Here is a 12,258-nt window from a genome sequence, read left to right on the forward strand (position 1 = left end):
CCTATACTCTATAGAATATATATTTTATCTAATTATGCAACAGCAATCGTTTGGTGTTAACCAGGCACAATAATATTGAAATATATTCTAAGTGGTGTCACCTGAATGGTCTAATACCTATATTCTACATTCTATATATTCTATCTTCTCTTAGTTGAATATGACTTATCTCTCTTGAGTTATTTACATATTTTGGTTACTTTCTTCAGAATCTACAGAAATTTCCATTTTCCCATTGGCCTTACTTGACTCCATATTATTCACTAAAAGGCTCAAGTTCCAAGACCAAACACTCTCTTAAATTTTAAGCCTTTGACAAACATTTACTGGAGGCTAGGCACTGTCTTAGTTGAATGGGGGTAAGTAAACCAGCAATGACACAGTAGTAGTTCTCTGGCTCTAATATTGTACTCTAGTATATGTCAAGGTTAGCAGAAAACAAATTACAAACTCACATGGGTTAATTCAGAAGAGTTTAATAAAAGGATTATTAACAACAGCAACAGCAAGGGCAGTGTTATATCGCCAAGGGATGGTGAAAAACTCTGGGGCTAGCAACTATGGGAAATTTATCACCCCAAGGTGACAAAGGGACCAAGAAAAGGATTTTAGCAGCACTGAGCTAGATGCAGAGCAGTCGGAGAGGGCTGCTGGGCAGGGGCTGAAGCCTTTTGTTAGAGGAACTCAGGCACTGCTGACCCCGGAAGACAGAATGAATACCCCAACACCCCTCTCTTCCCACCTTCTGATAGACTGCTGCTGCCTCCCATGGGTAGAGCCCAACCAGGAAGAAGAGAACTGGGAAGGCTTATTAATGTGCTGCTCACAGATCAGCCTCCGGGCACATACGCAGGATCCAGAAGGTCTGCGAGTGACTCTCTAAGGGTAAATATAATATATGCCCAGTTAGTTCTACATTTTGAGAAAAGTAAAGGTTTTCTGGTCAGCCATATATTATCTACAAAAGAATGTGGGCATATTAACTACTTCTTTAGTCAGATGTGGCCAGAAAGCAGCTGAGGCAAGCACCTGAGAAATGCTGGTGAGTATCTGGCAGGCAAATCGACACTGGGGATATTACAGAAAGTTTTTAATCTAAAAGCCTGCTATTTATGCATGAGAAGTAGTAATTTTATAAATGGATTCTGAATAACCTAAAACTAGTCAATATTACTTTAAGAAGTGGGCAATTTACTCCCTTCTTTTTGGTAAGGTCAGGATAAGATTTGCAGTTTCACTGATTCACAGTCATATCCTGGGAATGGGCCCTCAGGAACCATGCAGCGCATCAACTGAGGAAAAATCTTGCAGTTACTTTCAAGACCAGGAGAGTGGTCTCATTCTACAGTCACTGCATATACATTCATTTCCATGTTTCACAATGAACTGATTTGTGGAACACGTTGAAAATTAACTTTGTGCCAAGAAAAATATATATGACTTTTTATATATATGACAATTTCAGGTATGGTTTTGGTTCAAGGTTCATTGGAATCACAAAACTTGGAAGGCCTTTAGAGAATTTTTAAGATCCCTCCTTCTTTCACTCATCACTGCCCATTGCCATACACACATATGGTTTATGGGTGAAAAAAAAAACTGAGTCCCAGAAAGTTTAAATTACTTGTTCAATGTTGTGGAGCCATGAGTGCACAGGTTTCCCTATTCTTACTGAGTACTTATTTCTCATAATTATCCATTACTTAAATTCCCCTCTTGTTGACTGAGCGAAATTTTCAGACTGTTGTAAAGCCAGTAGCTTTATATTGAACTTTTATATGACCATTCTAGAGGGCAAGCCGAAAAGAGAAGGATGGAGTAGTTAACAACAAGTATCCTAGAGTAAAATAGAAATCAGGCATAAAGAGAGAGACTGTGTTGAGAAGAAATACAATTTCCTATTCAACAGATTTAAGTCTGAAGTTTAGAGGGTATGTCAAAAAAGCATAAGTTTAGGAAAAAAAATCAGAAAGTCACTTGAGCATGATTCATTACTATTTGAAATGTTGATTGAATTTATATACAGACTAAAAAAAAAAGAAAATTGATAACAAAATGAGAGAAAAGTACTCCAATTTGTCAGTGCTTCTAGGAGTTACTAGATTATTTTCCTCTTCATGTATTACCCAGTTTTTTAAAAAGATTATTTATTTTAGAGCACTTTTAGTTTTACAACAAAATTGAGAGGAAGGCACAGAGATTTTCCATGTACTCCCTGCCCTCACACGTGCACAGCTTCCCCCATTACCAACATTACTCACTAGAAAGGTACATTTTTCACCAAGGATGAACCTACTTTGACACATCATAATCACTCAAAGTCCATAGTTTACATTACGGTTCACTCTTGGGGTTGTGCATTCTGAGTTTGAATGAAAGTACAACGGCATTTATCCATCAGTATGATATCATACACAGTACTTTCACTGCCTTAAAAACCTTCCCTATTCATCTCTTCCTCCTATCTAATCCCTGGCAACACTGATCTTTTTACTGTCTCCATAGTTTTGCCTTTTCCAGAATATCACATATGTAGTTGGAATCACACAGTAAGTAGCCTTTTCAGATTGGCTTCTTTCACTTTGTAATATGCATTTAAGCTTCCTCCATGTGTTTTCATGGCTTCATAGCTTATTTCTTTTTAGCACTGAATAATATTTCATTGTCTGAATGTAAACACAGTTTCTTTATCCATTCACCTACTGAAGGACATCTTGGTTGCTGGAGGCTGAGTTAATTTTTGTGAAGAGTGTAAGGTCTATGTCTAGATTCTTTTTTTTTGCACGTGGATATTCAGTTGTTCCAGCACCATTTGTTGAAGAGACTATCATTGCTCCATTGTATGGCTTTTGCTTCTTTGTCAAAGATGAGTTGACTATGTTTATGGACCCAGTTGTTTTTTATCCTTACATATTTGTGCCTAAAATGTCTGATTCACGGAGTTATCTGGAAGCTGGATAAAGCTACTTTTTTTTTGTCTTAGCCAACAGAAATCTGTTTTAAATTCTAATTCTTACTCCCTCATGAATTTACTGGGCTGAATTTTCCACACTTCTTGGCAATGCTTCCATTAGATTTATAGTTACAACTAACTGCATTTGTCAGACAATACAACAAAACAGTGCGTGTTCAAAAGGAAGGTATTTTCAAAAGTAGGCTCTATTTCCACTAAATACTTCTTGTATTATATATAGCAGATTTCATAGTTATTCCTCAAACATGTGACTTTGAAATGCATAGTCAGGTCTTTATTTCAGGAATTGGTGAGCTGGGACAGCTAAAAGCTTTCCAGATGTGAGGGTGGCTTATAGCAAACCCTTACATCTTACAAGCCTTAAAGCTATGCTTGCTGCAACCTAGAAATGTCTGCCGCCTCTATCCCCTTCTTCTCCACTTCACTTTTGACAACTTAACTCAGCCAAGAGATGAGGGGAGTTATGTTCTGTTCCTCCAGCTATACTTCCCCTGTGGTTCTAGGGTGAGGAACTGGATCCTAAGGGACTTTTCCCATCACCTCTGTGGATGGTCCATGCCCACCTCCCAAGACTGAGATATCCCAAGGAAAAGATTCTTGAACGGATCTTCCTGGATTGGACCCTAATTACTTTAAAGGAATCTCCCCACCTCAAGTCCTAGATTCCTCCGTCCTTTAGATCTGGATTTTTCACGTGGATACTTTCTTTCTTTCTTTTCTTTTCTTTTTTTTTTTTACTGTAAATAGAAGCGATTATTTCCTTTATTGGTGTTTCTGGCTAATTTCAAGGCAGTGAATTAAAATAAAACTACCTTTACTCCCTTATGTTTAATTAGAAGTCACATACTGCAATGGACTGAATGTTTGTGTGCCCCCAAAATTCGTATGTTGAAAACCTTAACTCTCAGTGTGATGCTATTAGGAGGTGGGACCTTTCAGAGGTAATCATGAGGGTAGAGCTCTCATGAATGGGATTCGTGCACTTACAAAGGAACCCTAGAGAGAGCTCTCTTCCCCTCTTTCTGCCATGAGAAGATACAGTGAGAAGTGAGCAGTCTGCAACCTGGAAGAGGGCCCTTACCAGACACCAGATTTGCTGATGCCTTGATTTTGGACTTCTCAGTCTCCAGAACTGTGAGAAAAAAAATTTTTCTGTTGTTTATAAGCCACCTAGTCTATGATACTCTGTTATAGCAGCCTGCATTGATTGAGATACGTATCTCATTTGGTAATAACTACGTGGCATTCCACACGTGGAAGCACCATGATTTAAGTAGTCCTTTATTGGTTGGATTTAGATTGCTTTTCTGTAACAAATCATGCTACAATGAGAGATGTACACATATTTACACAAATATATTTTAGAAAACATCTCCAGGAATAAAATCACTGCCAAAGGAACGTGTATTTTTAATTTTGACACGTATTATAACATTATTTTTCAGGTATTTGTACCTATTTCTGCCCCCACCAAAACTGTATAAGAGCAACTCTTTCCCCAATTTCTTTAATATTAAATACTACTGTTGATAAAATAGCAAGCAAATCTCAGACTTCTATCCATACAAGGTCTGTTTGCAGGACTGGCCTTTGGCTGGCATCTGGGAACTTACCTGGTAAACAGTTCCCTACATTGATATAAAATTTTCTCTAAATGATAAAGTGGCTCTCTGTGCCTAATTTGTTTGCCTAAACAATGTGATTTATGGTGAATAGTTGCTTTCCCTCTGGTAGTTTGGAATTTTTGTACATGCCAGGTTGAGGGTGCCTATGTGATCAACTGCCAATAAAAGCTTGGGGGCACTGAGTCTCTAGTGAGCTTTCCCAAGTAGACAATGCCTTGCCCGTGTTGCTGCAGCTCTTTGCTGGAGGAGTTAAGCGTAGGCTGCAAAACTCCTCACAGAGAGGACCCTGGAAGCTCGCTTCTGGTTTCCTCTCATCTTTTCTCCATGCACGCTTTCCCTGGCTGATTTTGCTTTGCATCCTTTCACTGTAATAAATCTTACCTATGAATGCAACTATATGCTGATTCCTCTGAGTCCTTTTAGTGAATCACCAAACCTGGAGGCTGTAAACGCTGATACACTATCAAACATTTTTATTTGCTAATTTGACAGGTGAAAATGAGATTTTAAATGTTTTGTATTTCTTAATTATGGTTGAAGGTTAGCATATTTTCTCTGGCCTGATCCTGTCCTTTGCTGATTTTAATAGACTTTATTTTTTAGGGCAGTTTTAAGTTCACAGCAAAATTGAGTTGAAAATATAAACAGTTCCCATATACCCTCTGCCTCGACACATGCATAGCCTCACCCATTACCAGCATCCCCCAGAGTGGTACATTTGTTACAGCTGATGAACCAACACTGACACATCATTATCACCCAAAGCCCACAGTTTATATTATGACTCACGCTTGGTGTTGTACATTCTATGGGTTTGGACATGTATCAACTGTCATAGTATTATATGGAGTAGTTTCACTGCACTAAAAATCCTCTGTGCCCTGCCTATTCATCCTTCCCTTCCATCTAACCCCTGGCAACACAGATCTACTTATTGTCTCCATACTTTTGCCATTTCCACAATGCCATATATTATAGTTGGAATCATGCAGTATGCAGTCTTTTCAGATTGGCTTCTTTCACTTAGTAATATGCATTTAAGTTTCCTCCATGTGTTTTCATGGCTTGATAGCTCATTTCTTTTTAAGCAATGAATAATATTCTATTGTCTGAATGTAAGACGGTTTCTTGATCCATTCGCCTACTGAAGGACATCTTGGTTGCCTCTAAGTTTTGGCAATTATGAATAAAGCTGTTATAAACTTTCATGTGTAGATTTCTGTGTGGACATAAGTTTTCAGCTCCTTTGGGTAAATTCTTGGTGAAGCATGATTGCTGGATCACATGGTAAGAGTATGTTTAGCTTTGTAAGAAACTGCCATACTGTCTTCCAAAGTGGCGGTACCATTCTGCATTCCCGCCAGCAATGTAGGAGAGTCCTTGTTGCTCTACATCTTCACCAGCTTTTGGTGTTGTCGTTATTTTGGATTTTGGCCGTTCTAATAGGTGTGTAGTGGTATCATATTGTTGTTTTAATTTGCATATACTTGATGACATATGATGTGGAGCATCTTTTCATATGCTTAGTCTGCCCTCTGTATATCTTCTTTGGCGAGGTATTTGTTAAGGTTTCTAGTCCAGTTTTTAATCCAGTAGTTTGTTTTCTTACTGTTGAGTTTTAAGAGTTCTTTGTGTGTTTTGGATAATAAGCCCTTTATCAAATGCGTCTTGCAAATGTTTTCCCCAGTGTGGCTTGTCTTTTCATTCTCTTAAACTTATGCTGATTTTTATATTAGATTTTGGACTTTTTCCCTAATGATTTGTAGGAGTTCTTTATGCATTAAGAAAACTAGCTCTCTGTCAATTGTACATATCACAATATTTTTTCTTCATTTGCTACTTGGATTTTAATTGGTTAACATTTTACCTGAGCAAAATTTTCTTTATTCAAATAAATATAATCGTATAGATGAATCTTTTCCTGTATGTTTTCTGCATTCTGTGGCCTAATAGGTCACATAAGGATACCTTCCTTATTTTGAGACTTCAACTTTCTAGCCTTTCTTCTAGTATTTAAAAAGAAAACATTTTTAAGTACTCAATGAACCTGGACTTTGTTTGGGTATACAATTGAAAAAGAGATACAATTCTTTTTTCCCCTTCCTTCTTCCTCTTCTTCTTTACGTGGCAAAGCAACTGCCCTCCAAACAAAAACAAATTGATTAAATTATATCTTTTCTCCCAACTTGGAAATGGTCCTTCACCATTGGCGCCATACTGCAGGGTTTTGGGGAACTTTTTTCTAGACCCTTTTCTGATCTGATTATTCATGTGCTAACATAAAATTATTATTATTCAAAGAATAAAATGCATTTAATTATCTTGTGACACTAGTCTTTTCTCTCTACTTTTATTTTTCAGAATTTTCCTGGCTTTTACTTATTTTTCTCTTGTTAATTTTATAGTAACAATGTAGGGACAATTGATATATTTATTAGATGTTCTAGATAGGCACACATTTACTTTTGTACTTTCAAAGTCTGGTATTATGTGCAGAAATTTTATAATTAGGTTTATTAACAGAATTTTTACTATTGTAAATGGGATATTTTAATTTTTTGTGTCCATCATGTTTAGCTAATTGTTGTTTGCATCTAGGGAATATATTGATTTTGAGATATTATCTTTGTGTCCATCCACCCTATTGAGGTATTTTATTGTTTATATTTTCAATTGAATATCTTGAGTTTTCTATAACATCTGGAAAAATCTTAATATTCCCACCTGTTTTCCAATTTTAATTTCTTTCTCTTTTCAACTACATTGACTAATACTTGCAGATCAATGTTAACAGTGAAGATAATGTGCAGTCCTGTCTCATTTTTGACTATAAAGGAAATGCTTCTAGTGTTTCAGAACTGGGTACTAACCTGGTCTTTGGTTTGGTGTCTCTTTGTCTCTCTTTATAAAATTGTTCTAATGTCCATGAGGACATTATTTCAGCCTCCTCTACCAGAATATTGGCCCTGTGCAATTTCAATCTGTGGATTAAAGTCTTCCAACTTCAGGAAAGTCTTCTATTATATTTTGGGGGTTTTGTTTTATCTTTCTTCTGTTCTTTTTCTGGTCCTATCTTTAGGAATCCCAGAATGTTATATAGTGATCTCCTTTCCAGACCCATCATCTTTTTAAAAAATTGGAGTTGATGTTCTTAAACTGTTCTCCATCTCACTGACTCCTCTTACCACCAAAAATTTTCCAATTACCAATTATTTACTTGTTTTATAATTCTCTTCCTTTTCGGAGCTCTGTCAAATCACTTTTAAAATTCTATTTTCTTGACTCTTCTTTGAATACTAAAATTACTTCTGGTTTTCATTCAGAAGACCATATTCTGTTTAATACGTTTGGTTTCTTGAAGAGCTGTCTGATGAAACTTTCAAAACAACTCTTCACCTGGGGTAAGACTCTATTCAAGCCTGGCTGAAAATCACTGGTTCACAGGGAAGCCCCCTGCGTCATGGTGTGTATAATGATTTAGAATTCTCTTCCACTGGTCATCAAAACTTTAATCCCCCAGTCCATCAAACTAATAGTCTTTTCTTGGCAATAATGGCATAGTGAGTTCCCCTCAGTGTTATTATGCCATTCTGTTTTCAAACAGAACACAAGAAGGCTTCAGCAGCCCTTTCACTAACACAGACCATGCCATCATAAAACATGCCATTAACCTGGCCCCTCAGAAGTTTCAGGCTACTCTTAGAGATTTTAAGTGCTCATGAAAGCTATAAAGACATAATGCCCCTTTAACTTTCCTCCTCAGTTAGATCTATTTAATTTATAGATTGAAAATTAATCTAAAATCTTCTCTATCAATTGTGGTTTGGGACTGTGATTGTTTCCTATTGTCATAAAAGATGGACTTGCATTCATGTTTTTCGTTCTTACTGATTTTAGTCTGTTTGAAAGCAGAAAGCATGGGAAATCTATCATCTTTAGCTTTGCAGTTCTAGCAGCAATTCTACTAAACTTATTTTTATTTGCCCTATGAATTGCTTCCCCAAGATTCTTAGGTTTATTTAGATAAATTCATTTAGTTATTGTAATAGGACTGTTTTAGCCTCTTACACAATAAAATTGTTTCTGAATTTGATATAAGATGAAGCACTTTAATCATCAAGTCTTTCACCTGTGGTCCTGTTCTTTGTTGGAGTTATCCATCCATTCTTCACTTTAAAAAGCTTCACTGGTATGGTGTAATGTTTGAGAAAAATGTAGGCAAAATACCTAATTGTTGTATCTTCTTTACTAAGACTAACTTTCTTAATCATATATATTTATTCATATTATTCTTTATATAATTGTCAAATAAGAGAAATATTAAGGAGCAATTTAACATAATATTTAATTTATACCCTAGTAAGTTATAACATACATGCAACTACCATTTTATTGGAATACATACGGTATTTCTAATGGAATATAAGCACCCGGCAGAGGATCTACAGATTTTTATATCTATTTGCTTACAAATAACTGGATAGAAATATCAGGCTCTATGCAGTAGTAGCTACTGCTCTAAGTATACTTTTAATTGAGTAGTCAACATGAAATTAAACGTCTACAGCATATTAACCTAGCGACAGCAGGAGACAACTCAACTTGCCTTGGAGGCTTATTCAATTACATGGTGGGAGCCAAGTAACTAATATAACTGTAATACTTCAGGAAAAGAGATCAGAATATCACCAGGAAAAGGACAGTCAGAAAAGAATTAAACAGGGATTGAAATTAAAATGTCCATGACACAGAATCAGAGGTGAACACACACACACACACACTTCCTCTCCCTCTCCCTCTCTCTCTCTCTCTCAAGGAGTCACAGGGAACCTGGGGAATGAAGGCAGGAGAAGCAGCCTTTAGCAAGACCAGGAAAAGAGTTGGATTGATGACCTCAGAACAGAGAGAGAGCAAATTACTGTACGGCTGAAAGAAAATGTATGTACAAAGAGGGAGTAGCAAATATCCTAAAAATAGCGACCAGAACAATGGTATGATGAGAGAAATTGTCTTAGGAAGATACATCAATTGTTTGTTTACTCACTTATTGAAACTATATCCTGCTCCAAAAAGGCTTTCAGTCAGCTTTCAAAATCCACAGATAGCAAAATCATTAGACAAGAATGAATGAAAGAAAATAATGAGGGTGAGAAGAACATGAAGCCGGTGGGGGGTATTAGTAAACAACACGCATGCCACACAGTCCTACTTATGTTCCCAAGGTAAACAGGAAAACGTGATCTATTACAAGATATCCAGGGGCCATAAGGAAAACGATCCAGATGCTCACCAGAAGCACATGGGTTGAGACTTCAGTGAAATTTATCTTATGTGTTTTTAATCAAGAGAACAGACTGTGCAATGGAGTAGATGACACTTCCAATGTCATTTCTACAATAAATATGATATAAAATTCTGAGTGATGTTGCCATAATTTTTCTCAGTTCAGTCCAAATCATAGCTACATAAATATTTCAGGAGAAGCAATTATGCAAATGATCCAAATAAGCCCCTCCCAGATGGTCTGGCTTATCCAAGAGCAAAATTTAGAATATCCAGAAAACATAATACCCTTTAGATAATCCTCAATGAATATTTTCACAAGAAATAAATCATGCATGAGAAGTCTTTCATAATATAGTCATTATTTACCCAGAGATAATTTGACAAATAATTTCTGTCTAGACAATGCAGTCAATTAATTACATGTTTTCTAAAGTAAGCTACTCATGATTAAATAACCTTTACTTACCTTATTTTCTGCTGGTTTCCCTCTTCTTCTCTAGGGAGAGTTATTCCATTTTATAAAATGTAAAAGGAACTATTCTTAGGTATAGCTCCCTGGGTGGTTGTTTAGATTTTGTTTATAGGGTAATTCTGAACATGTTATAAACTTGGGGAGATTATAAGTGTGCCTTATTCTTACTAAAATAAGTATCTGAAATGAAAATTCCCAAACTCCAGCTCACTATGTTTTTTTTTTCCCCCATTATAGGTGAAAACAGCACTGCTGACCTAAAGAAGCAAGATCATCTCATGGAGAATCTCTCATGCTTTAGATTTTGACAGGAAAATTTAAATTACCTCTAGTGGTATAGTGCCTAAACATGTACAAAACAGAGGTAACTTCAGGAAAACCACAAAAGTTTAAATGTCTTCAAGTGGAAAATGTCCCACTTGGGGGTAGCTCATCCTAGGTGTACACATATGAATTCCAAGACTTAGTACAGAAGGTCTTAAGTACTCTCTAGCCCATGGTCTTGACAGAGAGACACGCTTATTTAATGGTAATAAAATGTTACCTCAGATCAGCAGCTTTCCCCGTCTTGTTCGTACACATAACTTCTCTGGTCTGGTATCCAATCTGGATGTCCCAATATTTGTTCTCTTGTCGGTTCTGTCTGTTTCTATTTCTCTTTTTCTTGATCAGTTCACGGGCCTCCGGATCCTTCACTCCTTTCCCTCGGTCCTTGCCCCGTTCTTTATTCTTCCCACGTCTCCTTGCTTGTCTTACTTGCCTCGAGTGGGGTATCGAGCACGTGCTCCAGGGCCCCACCTGCAAGCTGTACATGCTCTCTTCAGCTTCACAGGCACTAGACTGGCACACCTGAAACTCAGTCAGATTTGGACAGCCTGAGCCTCCAAACTGGGGGGGCGCCACCACATGACGCGTCCGGTGCTGGAGCCCACTGCCACAAGTCTTGGAGCATTCCGACCAGGCAGAAAACTCAGATACGATGCAATCTTGCTGGCAGGGGATGAGGCAGGCCTGTTCCAGAAGAGGCTTGGGCTCAAAGTACTCACAAATGATATCCTCCGCAGGGATGTCTTTCTCTTTCTGGATGCACATTATCTCTCGCACCTGAATGCCTTCTTCCCCTTTAACGCACTCAAGGGGTTTCTCCAGGCTTTTTGAAATCACAGGCTGACAGTGATTCCAGGGTCCCAGCCTCCAGTCGTATAACTCTTTGTGCCAGTCACAAACTTTGAAACAATTTTGCTGGTTGCTGGGCCTCTCAGCCTGCTTGCAGTTTGTATGCAATGTTGTCCATCCTTCCACATGAGCACACCACACAGCCCGGGTCTGAATGCCTCCTGGACCACATTCGTCTCCCATGCATCGGCCCCATGGACCTAAAAACGATACAAGAGTTAACAGTGCTACTAGATGAAAACTACAAATTACTTCACGTTCCAGAAAGGTATTTCAAGGTCTAGTACATTAACTTCCCTGAAGTGTTATAAAGTAGGTCTCTGTACATGACTGTTGCAAAGTAATGATCTACACTCTGTATTTTTGCAGAAGGGGAACTGTGTCACAGAGTCTATATAAGGTAACTGCTGGGAAAAGTTCATTTTGCGTCCTTTTGGGATTACTGAAAACTTGCTTTTATTCATTTTCTTAATTTTAAGTAGGTAGAGAACTCCCAGCTCATTAAGAACCCTTGCTTAATTTTAGGTAGGTAGAGAACCCTTGCTTACATTAGAAACTAGTCACAGTGAAAACCCATTACTCCTGCCTCATAACCATCAAATTCATTTCACTAACTGGCAAAGAAAAAGGCTGCTTGTGAAGAACTTTGTCTCCTGCAGACTTTTCTTTTCCTGGGGCAATTAACTATTTTGTAGAATATGCTCTCTTCCCTCTCATTTTCTGTT

General features: G+C 37.5%; 1 protein-coding gene across 1 annotated transcript in view; it reads right to left on the reverse strand.

Annotated features, from left to right (window-relative positions):
- Window positions 1–11,955, reverse strand: part of THSD7A (thrombospondin type 1 domain containing 7A) — a 262,845-nt gene extending 250,890 nt beyond the window's left edge. Inside the window, exons 1-2 of the mRNA XM_089917089.1 lie at window positions 11,886–11,955; window positions 10,902–11,784 (exon numbers count right to left, since the gene is read on the reverse strand). Coding sequence (XP_089773215.1) covers window positions 10,902–11,784; window positions 11,886–11,955 — 953 coding nt within the window. The remainder of the gene's footprint in view (window positions 1–10,901; window positions 11,785–11,885) is intronic.
- Window positions 11,956–12,258: the final 303 nt, after the last annotated feature.

Source organism: Delphinapterus leucas, chromosome 9 (assembly GCF_059928025.1).
Source record: "Delphinapterus leucas isolate spDelLeu-1000000601 "Yukka" chromosome 9, BTC_Dleu_Yukka2, whole genome shotgun sequence".
Taxonomy (NCBI): domain Eukaryota; kingdom Metazoa; phylum Chordata; class Mammalia; order Artiodactyla; family Monodontidae; genus Delphinapterus; species Delphinapterus leucas.